Here is a 17,822-nt window from a genome sequence, read left to right on the forward strand (position 1 = left end):
GAACCAAGACTATGATTATTTTAATTTTCTGTACCTGTGGTCCAATGGGAAAAAAGAAAAAAGCATTCAAAGCCCCAGATCCCCCTCCACATTCTGGAGGACTTCCCTTTCCCCACCCCAGGAGAAAATTGAAGAATTATTTTCTGGAGATGATAAAATAGGTCTTTGAACTAGGAGACCACAGGCCCAGGTAGTGGTGAATATACCACACTGAAAACATGGGGGTTCAGTGAACATTTTAAGCCTGATTGTTGAACCCTCAGTCTTTTTCTGCATTTGCTCCTAGAATACTTTTATTAGTGCTTGGCGTGTAACCTTGAAGCTTCTCTGGGGAACCTGACCAGTCCAGAGAAAAGATATACAGGTTTTGACATCAGGAGTTCTCCACAGAAATGACCCAGCCTGATCATCCACAGTGATAAGCCTCCCTTGGCGGCCTTTTAGTGATCCACTTATTAAATATGGGCTGACAGCTAGGGCTCAATAGCCATTTGGGGGAAACATCTGTGCCAGTTATCACTGTATTGTTTCTCAGACTCAAATTTACCCTTCTTTGTGATAATGGTGCATTTTCCCTTTGCCAGTCCTTTTTAAAATTTTTTTATTTTTATTTTTTTAATTTAGCACAGGAGCCAGTGACTCAGTGTGTTGGGAACCCTTCACAGACCAGCTCTAGCTACACCTTCAGTCCATGCTCTCCACACCCAATTTACAGCCTCTACAGCAACTCGAACCTTCTTTTTAGTCAACTGTCTCCCCCACCTGGTGAGCAGCTTTAGGACCAGCTGTGGCTCTCCCCACTCTGACAAGTTTCTTCACTATCGGCTAGCTACGTTTTCTGTGGAAGCCACACCCTCAATGAAGATGTATGAATCTCAGTCTTTGTAGTGGGGGCTCAACTAAATCCTTAGTTCCTTCAGTATTCACTGTCTCTCAGCCTAGACGTAGAAGCTGCTTTTGTTTGCACCTGCTACTTCTAGACTCCTAGTGTTCTCTCTTACCTCTCTGAGAAGTCAGCCACTTTCTACTAGTTAACAAATGTTAAATTTGCCATGCTGAAAATACTAGTGTGGTTTCTGTTTCCTGATTGGTCCCCAGAGAAACACCTCATAGGATGGAGAAGGCACAACCTAAAGGCTGCTGAGATGAACATTCCCAGGCCTTCTACACAACAAGCTACTGACTCCTGTGCTAAATTAAAAAAAAGAAACAGAATCTGGCAAGAGATGTACCTTCCTGCCACTGTTGCCATGCAGTGTCCCTCCACTGTTCTTTATTTATAAATTCTAATGCTGTCAACTGACAAAGGAGAAAGCTCTACAAGACCCAGTTCCAGTGACACAAACAGGGCAAAGAAAGGTAGATCTGGACCGAAAGACAATAAATTAAAAAGTGGCACAATACCTAACATGAAAGATAGAAATCAAAACATGAAAAAAAGCAACTTGGAGGTAGCAAAGAAAAAAAATCTCAGTGAAAAATCATTAATATTCTCACAGAATAAGATACTGCATCCATGAAAATGAACAGGAAGCTATAAAAAAGAGTTGGAGAATAAAGAAGTGTTCTTGGAATTTAAAAACAGCAGATAGAAAATCTCAACAGAAAGGTTGGAAGGCAAAGCTGAGAAAATCATGTTTCATAGGTGATCCAACTCACTTATTTTAAAAGAGGACTGGGGCTCCCCCCATGCCAACCACCAGTTGAGTTCCCTCCCCTACCTAACAATTATCCATGTGATAATTATCACTTCCTCTTTTTGGACTTCTGATTCCTCTACAGCAAAACAAGGAGGTTGAACAAGGTAGTCTCTAAGGTTCTTTAATCACTAACATTTCATGGTTTCATTTTTCTCTGAAATTTCTATTTCTGTGAAGCCTTTCTTACACCTTGTTATGGCTCTAAAGATGTCAGGTAAGGCATGTGATGTCAGCAAACATTAACAGATGGCATGCTCCTTATAGGGAATTGGTTGGGGAGGAAAATGCTGTCTTCTCTTATCTCCCCAAATGCCAACAGCCATGTGGCACTAAGGTGATATCTCTCCCATGGATTGGCCTTTGCTAAGCCACATGCACCTGACACTGTAATGGAGATGTCATCTACTATGATAAGGTAAATTCTCACTTCCTGAGGTAAAATATTATAAGTCAGTAAACACAGCGCTCCTGGATGGATTGAGCACTTACCTGACCAAAATGATGAGCCAAAATAATGTCCACGACATTGGTTGTCAGGCCAGAGAGCTGAAAGATAGAAAAAAAACTGTGTCAATGGAGTAAGTATACATAAGATTAAGATTAGTGCACTTTGGTATATATATGTTATCCCTCAAAAAAACAAAAAACAAGAAACAGAAAACCCAAGTCATGTCCATAAGTTTTCCTGAGATGGTGGTTTCAAAGAAACAAGTTGGAAACAAATAAATAAAAGTTAGCCCTTCTAGGCTAATAACATAGACTATTGTGAAATGGGTGGCTGAAGCAAACACTGGCCATTCCTTCTTCGAAAACTTGAGTCCAAGATAGAACTCACAGTTATATCCTGCTTCATTCCTGCTTGTTATTTCTGTTTTTACACTGGACTTATTTTGATAGGAATGGACTTAACTCCCCCCTCCCCCACCAAAGCCACCCAAGAGACCAAACAATTTTTTTTCCTTTTCTCTAGTTTTTGCTAAATTCATTTTTGGGGTGTGGGAGGAAACAGCTATGCTATGCTTACAGAATGTTCTTGTGTTTTGAACATTTTTTCTCCTAATTTTTCCCATTTGAAAACGATGCATCTCATGGTCTAATAAATACAGCAATCTGTGTAAGTCTACAGACTATTTGTCTATGTTCTGAAAAATTTCCAACTCAAATTATGCTAATTCCCCTGAAGTCTTCTTTGGTTTTACGCTCAATTCTTACTGCTGTCTTGGATCAGAGGTGAAGTGCTGAATAAGGATGAAGACGGAGAAGAGGGGATGAGGGAGGCAGGGACATGGGCAGAGCAGGATCACATGTCCTAGAAAGATTAAGGACAAAAGAAGTCCAGAAATCTTCACATGGATTATCAGTGACTAATAGGGTATAAATTAAAAATAATTAGAATTAATAACCTCTCTCACTTCATGCTTTAATACTCATAAGGCTATTCTGAAGTTTTATATGAATTTTATTAGGTTGTTACAAGACTTGAGAGTGTTCAGATAAATTTTAATATGTCCCGGCCCGCGGGACGTTCAACGGAGGCTCCGAGTCCTGTGAGGGAGGAATGGTATGGGACAAGAGACATGAGGAATGACAGCAAGACAGGTTTCTGATCAAGCTGCAAAATTTTATTGAAGGGGCAGGGTATATATACTCTAAGGGTGGAGGGAGTGGCTAGTAAGGACGGGTGGCGGTCTAGGATTGGCTGCTGCTGTTGCTAGGGTGGAAGGCAAACGTAGGGGGATTGGCGGTTGCTGTTGCTGGGGGTCTGGGATTGGTGGTAGCTGTTGCTGGGGTGGATGGCCAATGGGCGGCTACTGTTAAGGCGCGAACTAGCTACTGCTTCCGCGGGAACTACTGTTACTTCCTAGAAGAAGGCTAATTATAGCTTAGGCTGTTCTTGCATCAGCCCTGGCGGCCATGTTGCATGTTACCGGTATCGCTGAAGGTGAATATTATATATGCTACCTTAATTGTCCCCAACATTAATATATCCACATAGTGGAAAGGAATTAGAACAAATTTAAAATAAGTCAGGCTGTTAGAATTTCCACAGCATCTGGCAATACCATTGTTAATATATTTCATCCAAAGATAAGGTATGCATCATTTCTCCAAAAGTTAAATGGGAAAAGGGATAGACACATTTTTTAGAATCTGGTCTGCTGGTAGGTAGAATAGTTTAATATTTTAAAATAATTATAAAAGTAATATAGTCTATTATAGAAAATTAGGGAAATACACAATATGAAAAAGAACACAAAAATTATCATAAAGTTACCAGTTAAAATAACATATTTTCCCTTTTTCTGATGCACCTATTTAACAAAACTAGGATCATATTATATATATTATGTATATAGTTGTATGTCTGCTTTTTACTTAACATTACAAGAATTTCTCATTTTCTACAATAACCAAATAATATAATTTTTAATGGTTGCACAGTATTACAGTCTATAGTATCACAATTTTTTGTTTCTACCCTATATTATTGGCACTAGAGCTGTTTCCAACTTTTTGTCTTATAAACAATGCTTTAATGAATATCCTGGCTCTGTGACTTACTAGCTGTGTGACCTTAAGACTTGACTTCTCTGTGGGATAATAATAGTAATACATCACTGGGTTGTTCTGAGAATTAAAAGTTTAAATAGATATAAAAATTTTAAGAACAGTATCTGCTCCAATTTTTTAAAGATTATTATCCTTGTATTTAAATCTTTGTATTACTATTTCCTCAGATCAGTTCCTAGATACAGAATTATTAGATCTTGTGATTTGAATATCAATAAAGATTCCTGATACATGTGACAAACTAGGTGGCAGCATTTGTGACTATCTTCAATGGTGTATTAGAATGAACATTTATGGCAACTTAAATGTGTTTAGAGGCAGGCATTTGTTTAAAAATGAGATTATTACATTAGGCATCTTTTAGTAGGCAATGAAGACTTACGTTATTTTTCTCTCTGGAAAACTTTATAACATTACTCATTTAATGTAAAGCCCCATCAATAATAATGTCTGTTCTTCAGCAAAGAAAATGTTTCAAAAGTACTTCCTTTCTAATCAAAAAACTGTGAATTATTTTAACGTTGGTGAGTTCAGTGCAAATGGGATATAATATAATGCTTTTTTCCTTATTGCATCTGATGTGGTACTGTTGTTTGTTTGTTTTAATATATGCATATTCATTAGTATTCCCCTTAGTTTCCTAACTCCTTGAACAAATCTTAGAGGTCAAATTCCTTCATTTTTCAGACAGCAAACACCAACAAATCCACAGTAGCATAGATAGGCTGTTTGAGTTTACTAAGAGGAGGAATGCATTCATTCATTTTATGCATTAAGAAAGAGAAAATGCAAATCATAGACTGGGAGAAGATTTTTGTGATACACATTTCCAGCAAAGGACTCAGATGCAGAATATATAAAGAAACCTTACAAATCGGTAAGAAAAAGATTAGTAACCTGATTGAAGACAAAACAAAACTAAACAACAACAGCAGCAAAAAATGGGTGAAAGACTTCAATAAGTACTGTACAACAGAGGATAGTCAAATGGCCAGTAAGTTTTAGAAAAGGTGCTCAACAACATTGTTCTTCAGGGAATGCAAATTAAAACCCAGCACTATTTATCCATCAGTATAGCTTAAAATTCAAAAGATAGTACAATTAAAAACTGTTTTTTAAAATAATTAAATATATTTTGGTGATGGGTACCATATAAAACAAACTAGTATTACAAATAAAACTGCTCATCATTTATAAAAATAAAAGGACTGGCAATATCAAAAGTTGGTGGGGATGTGGAGAAGTGAACATTGTTGGTAGCTGTGTAAATTGATGAAACACTTTGGGAAACCGTTTGGCAGTATCGATTAAAGCAAAACAACAACTACTATATAACCAGCAATTCCTAGGTATAAGACCCAAGAGAAATGAACATATATGTCTACTGAAAAGACATGTAAAAGAATGTTCATGGCAGCTTCATTCATAATAACTAAATAGAAACAACCCATTTTGTGTATCCACATAAACTACTAAATAGCAACTGAAAAGAGCTGCTGCTACACACAACATGGATGAGTCTCACAGATATAATGAAGAATGAAAGAAGCCAGACACAAAAGAATACTTACTCTGATTCCAATTACATGAAGTTTAGAAATAGACCAATCTATGGTGACAGAAGTCAGAATAATGCTTATTTCTGAGAGGAAGGGAAGTACCAATTGGGAAAAGGCACAAGGGAACACTCTAGAGAGCTGGAAATATTCTATATACTGAATGGATAATCGTTACATATGTCAACATTTACCTAGCTGTATATTTAAAACTTTTTGCCCTTCATTGTATAAAACTCAATGAAAAAATTAAAAACATAAGCAATTTTGAGAAGGGGCCAAGCCTTCATTTGGTGCTTACTTTGGAAGCTGCCCAGTCAATCCACCCTTTGGCACAAGGGTCAATGTTAATGAGCACAAGGCCTTCCACAAACTCCGGATGACTGAGCTGAAAGAGAGACAAAGACAACTGCATAAAAGTTTCACTCCAAGGGTTATTTTTAAAAAAAAAAAAAGGAGCATGGATAATCAAGTCTTACTATGCCTTAATGCCTCAGATTTGTACTAAGAATAGGGAGCATATTTGGAAAAATAACTCTTTAAATCTGACTTAGCAATTTGGAAAACCAATTTCTCAATTTGCTATCAAACTATCTTGGTTTGCAAGGATCTATGAGAGGAGAGAAAGTTTTATTTCTAGAGGGAGGAGGGCACCTGGTGCCCCGGCAGTTGTTTAGCCCATGATGGTTCTTCCCTAATGGAGAAGTACCCTTGGAATTACTTCATAAAAGCCCAGCAGTGGCTTTTCTGCCGTTTTCTTCTGAAATCACCTGAGTACGGGATACACTCTCAGAAGACTCTCATCACCTAGAAGCCTTTTCTTTTTCTTTTTAAGTTTCTTATTTAAAAATCAATAAGAAGAGAGGAACACTTCAAAACTCTCTAGCTTATGTTTCATTTTTTTTCTCTGATTACAGTGATTATACTCACTATATAAAATGTGATAAACACAAACTGTAAACAGCTGAAAATCAAATCTCACATCACGTTACCATACATATCAAAATCCCTGTTACTATTCTGCTATTTCTTTCCAGTCCTTCCCTATAACAAATTTTATGTGAATCTGTACCTTAACTTTTTTGTTAACATTAATGTATATGTAAATAACATATTATTAAAAAACTCTTCTTAATTTTAATGGCTGCACAAAATTCTATCCTAGGAGTCCTCTAAGCCTTTTTATTCATAATGTACTGCACTCATTTATGGCTTTCCAGGTACTTCAAGTATGAAGCAAGGTTTTACGCAAAGCTATTATCTGGAGCTGATAAAATTTACAGAAAAAATGCTATAAGACCTAGAACAGCATCTGGTCATTTAACACAGCAGTAATAACGATGACCCAGACAGTGCCTCAAAGGCAATCAAGAATAATCCACCATGTACTTACGGCAAATCTGGTGAGGACATAAGCCCCAGCTCCAACTCCAATTCCAATGATGCCTTTCACACTGTGAATGGGACATGCCAACATTGACAGAATTAGCTTCCTTCAGCAGCAATATGGCATAATGGAAAGAGCATGACACTTGGGTTGAAATCCTAATGCTGCCACTAATAACAGGCGAGAATTTGGACAAGTTTCTTTAACTTTCTGAGCCTAAGTTTCTTACCTATAAAACAAGAATACCACCACCTACTCTTTTTAATTCTTTTTACTGAGATATATTTACATACCAGGCGGTCATACAAAACAAATCGTACATTCGATTGTTCACAGTACCATTACATAGTTGTACATTCATCACGAAAATCAATCCCTGACACCTGCATTACCACACACACAAAAATTACTAGAATAATAATTAAAGTGAAAAAGAGCAATTAAAGTAAAAAAGAACACTGGGTGCCTTTGTCTGTTTGTTTGTTTGTTTCCTTCCCCTATTTTTCTACTCATCCATCCATAAACCAAACAAAGGGGAGTGTGGTCCTTATGGCTTTCCCAATCCCATTGTCAACCCTCATAAGCTACATTTTTACACAATCGTCTTCAAGATTCATGGGTTCTGGGTTGTAGTTTGCTAGTTTCAGGTATCTACCGCCAGCTACCCCAATTCATTAGAATCTAAAAAGGGTTGTCTATATTGTGCGTAAGAGTGCCCACCAGAGTGACCTCTCGGCTCCTTCTGGAATCTCTCTGCCACTGAAGCTTATTTCCTTTCATTTCCCCCTTTTGGTCAAGAAGATGTTCTCCATCCCACGATGTCTGGTCTACATTCCTCCCTGGGAGTCATATTCCACATTGCCAGGGAGATTCACTCCCCTGGGTGTCTGATCCCACGTAGCGGGGAGGGCAGTGATTTCACCTTTCAAGTTGGCTTAGCTAGAGAGAGAGGGCCACATCTGAGCAACAAAGAGGCATTCCGGAGGAGGCTCTTAGGCACAATTATAGGGAGGCCTAGCCTCTCCTTTGCAGCAACAGTCTTCCCAAGGGCAAGTCCTGTGGTAGAGGGCCACCATCTACTTTTAAGTTGATTTTAAGGATTAAATAAAATATGACAGAAACCTGGGAGCCATCCTTGATGTTCTCCTGCTCACATCTATATCCAACCTATCAGCAAGTCCTGTAGAGTCTATTCCATGGTTATCTCTTAAGCTCCATCTATTTCTCTTCATCCCCCCAACAGCATCAAAGAACACCAAGCATCATCATTCTCCTGCCTGGAAAACTGTAATAATTTAACTGCTCTCCCTGCTTTCTCTTATTTACCCTTCTCTGAACCATTCTCTTCACAGCCAGAGTAATCTTTCTTAGAAAAATTTAAACAGCTTTATTGGTGTACAATTTACATACTTACAGGGATCATTTTTAAAAGACTAAATTGGATATCACTCTACTGCTTAAAATCTTTGATGCTATTTCTTTGCACTTATAATAAAATACCAAGTTCTTACCTGATTTGATAGACCTATGTAATCTGGTCCTTGTCTATTTCTCAAATTTCACCCCATGCCCCTCTCCCTCCAAGATCTTTGGACATATTGTTTCTTTGTCTGGAATTCTCTTGCCCTGGCTTTCTGTCTGGCTAGCTCCTTTCAGGTCTCAATCTAGATGACACCCTCTTAGAGTAGCATTCCCTAACTAGTGTTACCCATATAGAACTTGCCCTTCTTCTCTAGCATAACACTTCCAACTGATTTATTTTATAGCATTTTAGTTATGATCATTTGTTTGCTTACATGTTGTTAACTATTTCTCCCATGAGGGTAGTAACTACTCTGCTTTGCTCATCATCATATCCCCTGGAGCAGGCACATAATAGAAACAGAATAAATCTTTGTGAAAGAACTACAGAATGAACCTACTTTAAGTGGGTAAGAACAGCAGGTAGCATTTCGGACAGCGCATCCATTGTGGGGTACTGGTACCTGAAACAGAGAAGGGTATCTACTGAATTAAAACACACCCACATTTCTCAGCCACTAAAACTCCTGGAAAAGAACAGAGGTCTTAGGTAAAAGTATTTCTCTATACCAAAGGCTCAAAGGAAGTGATATGGTACCTGGAAAGGATTGTGGCATTTTGTGCAACTCTCTACGACTGCCATGTTAAAAGAAAGTAAAAGAACTCAACCATTTCTATGTCCTTGAGAACAGTCTCTGGGACTAGGGGAAGCCAATTGAAAGGAATTCTCTTAGAGTATTTCCAAACCCCTAACAATCACTTCAACTGAGGTCTGGGCTCAATGAACATTCAGCAGTAAGAGTCAGCCCAGGAAGTGGCTTTTGGTCTGTGGTTATATTTAGGCGGCTAAAATGCAAAAGTAAACAAAGCTTCATTGGGCCTAGGCAAAGTCACTAAATTCTGGGCTCTTCATCTTATGCATAGGATAACAAAGTTATTTTATTATTTGCTTTGAATTTGATTCATTATAAGAACCATCCGATCCTAAAATGGTCAAACAAGCCCAGGATCAGAACCAGATGAGGAATCCAAGAAAGGTGGGGAGTATCCATAGAGATTATAGAATCAGAGATAGAAGGGATCTTATATTGACCTCCTTTATGAAGCAGGATCTGCTCTACATCTGACAGGAAGTCAGCATGCCTCTACTTGAACACTTTAAGAGATGGAGTGATGTTAAACCATCTGTGCACAAAATAGGAAAAAGGAACTGGATCCACATCTTGTTGAATGTAAACTGACCACTGGCCAATTTCCATTTGAGAGACAGAATACCTTGGGCCTGGGTTCAAATTCTAGCTCTGCTACTTATTGGTTATGAAACCTTGGCCAAATTACTTAATTTCTCTAGGCCTCAGTTTCCTTACTTGTAAAGTGGGAATAAAAATAAAACCTATATCACAGGGTTGTGAAGATTAAATGAGTTACTGTATGTAAAGGATTTAAAGCAGTGTCTGGAACATTGTTTAAGTACTATAAAAGTGTTAGCTATTATTGGTCTGCAACAATCTATTTCACAGGAGTCACTGGCCAAAGCAGCTCTTGGAGATAAGGGTAAAGGGAAGAATTAGCATTTCACAGCTTGTGCTCTGAGTCCTTCTCCCAAGGTCCTTGCTCCTGTAGTTGATAAGTATTCTGTACAGGAAGAGTAAGGGAGACTATGGCTCTGTCGTGCAAAGCAGGCTGAAGATGAGACTGAGAGCTCCACATCCAGTCAAACTGCACTTCTTCCTAACAGGACAGCCTCTCAGAATAAACAGTAACACAAAAATTCAAATTCCAATCACTAGGATTGGAGGGTCAGGGTGGTGAACTGCTCTGAGGAAGCTCATAGGGTAGAGTTTGGCCCTAGGTAGTTGGGAATTTTAAAGAGGATCACAAAAATAACAGACTTTAGATGAGGAACGGGACAGATAATAGAGAAAAGTGATGTTTCAGATGCTTACGCCTTATGGAAGGCAGGTCCCTTTTATGGAGAGTCATTCCTAGATATGGGGATAAAACACAGTTTTCCCCAACATAACAATCTCAGACTAAGGAGAGAAAATACGGGAATGACTGGTTGATAATCTGTGGGCTGTGATAAAATCAGGTGGGAAGGGAAGCTAGAGCCACTCCTCCCACTGGACCTTAGTCATTTGCTCTTTGGAGTACACATCTCCCAGAAGATCCTGCTTGTGGACTTACCCTGTCGGGAACGGAGGTGCACCTTCCTGCTGGCCAGGGGCATCTATATGACAGACAGCAAAGTGCTGGGTGATCTCTTGCATATCCTCAAAGTTAAAGAATGCATTGAAACAGGATTTATCTGTAGGAATAAAAATACCCATGAGCATAGGCTCCATTTCCCCCCAATTTTCCCCTACTTGATCAATGCCATATCATATTAACATCCTCTTTCACTCTTTTTTTAATCACCGTTCCACTATAATGAGGTATCTAAATAATCCATTTCATTCAAGCTGTGCTAAAGGCTGAATACCAGATGTCTCAATGACTTGAAAGTGACAACCAATTCTCAATTCTACAGAAAGTTTACAAAGTGGAAACCAATCATGGTGTTGCACAAAATAATCTTATGCCCATAACACTGTTATCTCTCATCCATCTTATTCCCCTGACATAGAGATATTGACTATATCCCATGAGCATGGCGACAGTGAATATCTTGGACACCAACATTCCAAGTCTGTCTCTTGGCAAAATTGCTGTTGTACTGGGAGGGCTGCTGCTTCAATTTCGAACCTCTTAGAATAACTGCTTAAATCACTTATGCTAAGGAGGCTACAAAAACTCCAGCACTGGACTGTACCCTCAAATGCAGGCCACCTCTGAAAACTGGAGAAGCGTGGAAGAAAAACATGCATACACATTCTGTGTACCTGTGGCTAGAGCCAGTCTTATTTACTATTTAGAAAAGTTCACTTAAAGTCACTGATGATAGGCTGTAGGAAGAACACTTTGACTAATTCGTTGAAGAACTGAACACAAAGTTAAGTTCAAACTCTGGATTTTCTAATCTGAAACATGAAAACATCAAAGTACAGACTTGAAGAAAAAGCTGATTTCAGTTCTACTTTCTTAACCAGTTCATGATACAGTCTTCAGTCCTTTGGTAAGCAGGACACAAATGCCAGTTATAATTCCAGTATCCCCAAAACACATTGTCCTGCATACTTCTCTGCCATTAATATATGTAGCAATGAGGAGGGAAAGGTAAGAAAGAGGGGAAAACCTCTGCTCAACTAGAATACTGGGTTTGTTGTTTTGCTTTTAATACACGACTAAGTATTATTATAAAATGGGAAGGTATAAAATCAAATACATACGGTTGAGACCAATGTCGTGATATGTCAGAATAACGGGTCTATTTCCTTTTAGTATGCCTCTTATAGTAACATGGACCATACCATGAGTTGTTTCAATGTCATGTTCCTGTAACAAAAGAATGTAAGATCTCAGCAAAGGCAGAATGAACTTCCTAGGTTGCCGAAGTTTAATAGTACATGCTTCACCACCCCTTCCCAGCAGCTGGGGCAGGACCCATCATTATAAGCACACCAGAGAGATGCTACATTATAAAGAATAGTCCTACTTTCTAAATTCTTTCCGTTAAACAAACAAACAAACAAGGAGAAAAATATACTTCATCCACAAAGCTCACTTGAGTCCAGAAGTCATGGGTCTGTTGAGAGTACATTTTGAATTGGCTACGGAAACAAAGTTCAGTGAGTTGGGTAACGAGCCAAAAAGTTAAGGAAACAGAAGATATGAAGAAGTTGCTGGGTAAGAAGTCAGAGGCTTCAGAGTCTCTCAACACAGGTTTAGCAACTGATAAGTTCATTAAACACCTACTGGTGTATCTGCCTAGAATCTCTCCCCTTTCCTGAGAGCTGCCCTTCTGAACCATCCACTGTTTACAGGAATGGCTCCTAGCTGCCATGCTTGTACAACATAATCTTATAGCCACAGCTTACTGAAGTGGAGTGGGCATCTGGCCCATGCTAGGTCAGCATCCTTCTCTGGGAATTTGTTATTGGGACTAAGAGATTCCATCTTCAGCTTGGCTCCTCTCGTGAAAAGAGAAGCAGCTTAGGAGATTTTAGGAATTTCTACCAGTTCTAGCTGTGTGTGCTCTTAAGTCCTAAGACATCCCTGGATTGCCTTCTGGTTTAGGCTACCTTGGGTGGGTTCATTCCCTTTACCCCAAAGGATCCTAACCAAGTCAATGAGTAAAGTCTAAGATGTAGTCAGAGCTGAGCTCAGGAAATGAATAAAGTTGGAATCAGATGTGATTAGAGATGATGGGACCAGCACTGAGAGTGACTGGATGGAAAAGAAAGAGAATGTAGAAAAGTCAACTGAAATTTATTATTGTCTTCTTCAACTTTTATATTTCTCAAAAATAAAAATTACCATGCCTAGCCTGGGAAACGTCAGCTGACAGTCTGTACCTATTTCAGAAAGTCTTACATTAAATATAGACAAGATTAACTCCGACAATAAAAATCCCAACAAAGGGTAAGGGCTTCCAAATTAATTTTCTAACAAATAATGAACCTCATGAGAGCTGCAGTTTTTTTCCCTGATGTGGGATACAGAAAACAATCTTGGGCTAATTCTATATCAGTGTATCTCAAAATCATAAGCCCCAGGCTGAAGCAGACAGATATCTTTCAAATCAAACCATGATGACTCAATATATCTGTTATTCTCTATTACTGCTACCTCATATTAAAAACAAGCTTGAAAAGGGGGAGTAAGAAATGAAGGAGATAATGAGGTACTATGAATTGGCTATGAAATGAAGTATACAATTTGGATGGGAGGAACACAAATAAATAAATCCCTGTTATACTGTATGAGCATTTCTCTTCTAGTACTTTCAGACTTACTGAGTTTGGGTTCCTATATAATTATGCTACTGAGATGTCTGGGGGAATGACTAACCCTGGGGAATCAGTCAAGTGCCCTGACAGGTTGGAAAGAAAACCTACTTCTCTCTTGAAGCCATCATTTGGTGGAATCTAGGTGGAATAAGAACCTAGATTTCCTCGAGGGGTTAATTCACTAAACTACTATTTATTGAAACCCCTACTACAAGTCAGACCCTGGACTGAGCTCTGGGGATAAAAGTGAACAAAAGAGATGTGATCCCTGCCCTCACAGAACTTATGTTATAGATAAGGAGGTAGACGGTAAACACACAAACCAACTAGTCCAGAATAATAGCTTGTAATGAGTGCCATGAAGGAAATAGGGTTCTATGAGAGAAAATTATGGAAGAAAACATTAATTTAACTAGCAGGCAGGAAAGTACAAGCTAAATTCAATGAGATGTTATTTTACCCACACTAGACTGGCAAAAATTTAAGAATCAGATAATTTCAAATGTTGGCCAGGATATAGAAAAATAAGAACTCTTATATATTGTTGGTAGGCATGTAAAGTGGAACAACTCTGGAGAACAATTTGGTAATTTTTAGTAAAGTTAAGAGATGCACGCCCTACAGCAATTTTACTTTTAGGTATAATCTAAAGAAATTCTCAAACATGGTCACAAATAAAACATGCATAGAGATATACACTGCAGCCTTGTTCATGTAAAAAAAAAAAAAAAAATAAGAAATGACCTAAAATTCAACAATAGAGAAACTGATATGTGAATTGATATATTTATATAATGAAATACAGATAGAAAAGAATGAATTAGAACAATAAGCATTAATACACAGAAAATCTTGAAAACAATGCTGAGTGAAAATAGTAAGATGCACAAGAATGTTTATACAACATACTACTTACACAGGTTTTATTTTAAAAAGCACCACTTTTGACTAGATTATATATGTTTACATACATATGTTTAAAGTGCAAAACTTGGAGAAGGATGCATCCTAACTTTAAGACTTTGTTTTCTTCTGGGAAGGGAGGGGATGAATTCTGAAAGGGAACTCAAGTAGGCTTCAATATCTCGTATTTTATTTCTTGAGAGAAAGAAAGAATAAAGGAGAGAAAGAGAAAAGACAGTCCCTGCCAGATGGAGTGACACTACAGGGGACTCAAAGTCAAAGACTATGCAACAATTTGTCACCATGACAATCTAATTGCTGGAGCTTTCTTTCCGTCATATCCAAGTCACCAGAGAGTCTTGCTTAAATATTTCGGCTTGGTCTCAGCTGAGCTACAGAGAATTGAGAGAAAAACCAATTCACATTTTGGCCCTAAGGTAAGCAGGACCTCCCTAAGGCCAGGTAATTGATGGTGATATTGGCACAGCGGTGCAGAGGGATAGTGAGCTGTTAGGGAAATTCAGGAAAAGGATGATGAAAAGGAAGATATAACAGACGAGATAAAAGAGAAAACTTTGAAAGCAAAGTAGATGGAGTAGAGGGCAAAGTAACTACTTTGTCATCATTTTTTTTATCTGGATGAAGTACAGAATTAAAATTGGCTCCTTACAAAATTGCAACTTTTTAAGGAGATCTTAGCCTTTTTCTCCCCCACAATGCCCTCAAATTGTATAATATCTTAAGTATCAAAGGGCAGAAAGTCGTAGGTTCTATCCATCAATCTTGTTGCTCTTTTTGGGACAGCCCTTGGTTGTTAGTGTCTCATAAAGTTTCTCTTAATTTTCAGGGTATGTGACTGTAATTAGTCTTAGCAGAATAAAAAAAAATGTGAAAAGAAAGGTGAGACTCACCTCCCCCAGGATTCGTGAGCCTAGTCTTTGTGACTTTGTATATAAACTGCTTGCCTTAGCATCAGAATCCATCTGGAGCTGAGTTACCAAGAGAGACCTTGGCTACAGAGCTGATTCAGCGGTCACACCACAGCAGGGCAATGCTGCTGCCACCTTTCTGATTTAGTCAATTACCATCTGTTGTATGAGCTGTTTCTCCAGTTATCCCTAACCTCCCCCACTGCATTCTAGAACAGGGCATGACCACACAATGCGAGTCTGTGCCTAAGAGTGGCTTCTAATAGGCTCTGGTCATAGATTTTCCCCACAACTTTCTGATTTACCATCTTCAAGGCTATGTACTTCTTGAACATGATGCCTTTCTTGTCCAGACTTATAAAACAACCTGAAATCACATAGGTCCCAGGTCCCTGACATACTTCTCCATCCTAGACTGCCTCCCCTCTTGATCCAAGCTTTAGTTTAAGAATCTCTCCTAGGAGTTACCATTATTTGATAATAACCAATTTTCACCTTTCTTTCTTTTTTTCTCCCCCTTTTCAACTAAATGTGCTATCACCAGAACTGCACAGTCTAACCTGTCATACCTCTCTAAACACAGTTAGATTATGATTACCTTAAGCTGGTTATTACTTCTTCCCCTTCCTGGGTAGTCTGAAACAGTTTAGGAAAACTTGTATGGACACATACTCTTGGAAATGTTAATATTTTTTCAGAATGAAATTTTATTCTGAATACTGTTTTAAATAAGCAGGCCAGTATGAGCCTAGGGTATAGTTTATTATATAGGAATTTTTATAATTCTATATAATAGAACCACTAGCTTACCTCTGTGCAGTGGTTTACAGATTATAAAGCTCTTTTTTTCCCTTATGGCAAAATATATATAACATAAAATTTGCCATTTTAAGGTACATGATTCAGTGGCATTAATTAAATTATAGTTATTTTTGCATACCCTTGTTTAATAATGAAGTAAAAGAATTTCCCTCCTCAATTACTCAGCTTCCTATCCTATCAGTTAGATCACATTTTCCTTTTTAAAGTTCTATAATACATTTTCCCTGATTCTAGCCTCAATTCCCTCCCCTCTTACCTTCTAACCTTTCAGCCTAGGTCAATCAACATTCTTTCAAACATCTATTATTATTTTTCACCCATAACTCTCAGCATTCTCACAAGTCATACTCGTAATTTGAAAGCTTCTTTTGTAATATGTCAACCTAAAATCTGTCTTTTCCTCCTTCCAAGTCAACTCCAACCTCTTCTTTACATAGCCTTGGTTAACAATGGGAAGAAAAAAGAATGAATGACTATAGCTAGTAGCACAATACTGTGACTGCAATTAACAGCACTGAAATGTATACTTAAAAATGGCTAAAATGGGAAATTCTGTTATATATATATATATATGTTACCACAATAAAAATAAAAATAAAGATGAAAATAAAAATAAAAAAAAAGAAAGAAAGATGAAGCCACAACAGCCCCAGAACACCTTCAGAACATGGACTCCCTAGGATCCAGGCCTGCCTACAGTGAGTGGTTAAGGGATATGCATACATGTGACCCAAGCTAAGACAATGAGAGTCTTCCCCTGGACTTTTTCCTAAAGTTATCAAGATTTTCTCTTAGCAGTGCGCCAGCTAAGCTGGATACGGGTTTTGAGCAGTTGGCAGGCAACAAGCCCATGATGTGACAGAGCAGGTCTAAGAAATAGAGCCCTAGTAACAGGAGGAAAGGGGACTGAAATTAGAAGTGGTTAAAAAAGGACATTACCTTTTCTATAAGATTCTTTATTTTTCCTAAAGGAGAATAAAGTCACCTATATCCTTAGAATTTAATAAAAATCTAACCAAAAATGGAGTGGAAGGGGTGTCTTAGGGGAGGAACTGTGAACAAAGGCCAGAAAGACGAAAAGCACAAAGTGGAAGTGGGGTAGGTCAGCAATAATTCCAGTTTTCCTAGGGGGTTGGATGTATAAAAGGAAACAGAGGGACATGAGGCTGACAGGTGACTGGGGAGGAGCATGGAGCGGTTCAAGTTCTCTTGAATGCCTCAAGTTATAAGCGTTGTAATTTCAGATCTCTCCATATACCTCTTTCTGTTCAAGGAACTTAGAGAAAATTTATTTCACTTAATTCTTTCTTTGTAACACTGTCCATTCACCAAGAGATCTGCAAAGGTTTTTCTTAACTCCCCATTGCCCCTTCCCCCACTTCTCGTAACCCATACTCTACTTTTCATCTCCATGGTCATATTCTCTGATACTTTGTGTTTACTGTGGGGCTTAAATTAAACATTTTAAATCTATAACAATCTTGTTTTTCTTTGATACCAACTTAACTTCAATAGGACACATAAACTATGTTCCTATACTCCTC

The 17,822-nt window shown here is 38.2% G+C and overlaps 1 protein-coding gene across 4 annotated transcripts in view; it reads right to left on the reverse strand.

Moving 5' to 3' along the window:
- The window catches only part of NDRG3 (NDRG family member 3), a 108,703-nt gene that overhangs the window by 31,553 nt on the left and 59,328 nt on the right, over positions 1–17,822 (reverse strand). For all 4 annotated transcript variants that reach the window (XM_037811012.1, XM_037811013.1, XM_037811010.1 and 1 more), the window contains 6 exons: positions 12,065–12,170; positions 10,923–11,043; positions 9,137–9,199; positions 7,221–7,281; positions 6,129–6,215; positions 2,190–2,246 (listed from right to left, as the gene is read on the reverse strand). In XM_037811012.1, coding sequence (XP_037666940.1) covers positions 2,190–2,246; positions 6,129–6,215; positions 7,221–7,281; positions 9,137–9,199; positions 10,923–11,043; positions 12,065–12,170 — 495 coding nt within the window. The remainder of the gene's footprint in view (positions 1–2,189; positions 2,247–6,128; positions 6,216–7,220; positions 7,282–9,136; positions 9,200–10,922; positions 11,044–12,064; positions 12,171–17,822) is intronic.

Source organism: Choloepus didactylus, chromosome 19, assembly GCF_015220235.1.
Source record: "Choloepus didactylus isolate mChoDid1 chromosome 19, mChoDid1.pri, whole genome shotgun sequence".
Lineage (NCBI taxonomy): Eukaryota > Metazoa > Chordata > Mammalia > Pilosa > Megalonychidae > Choloepus > Choloepus didactylus.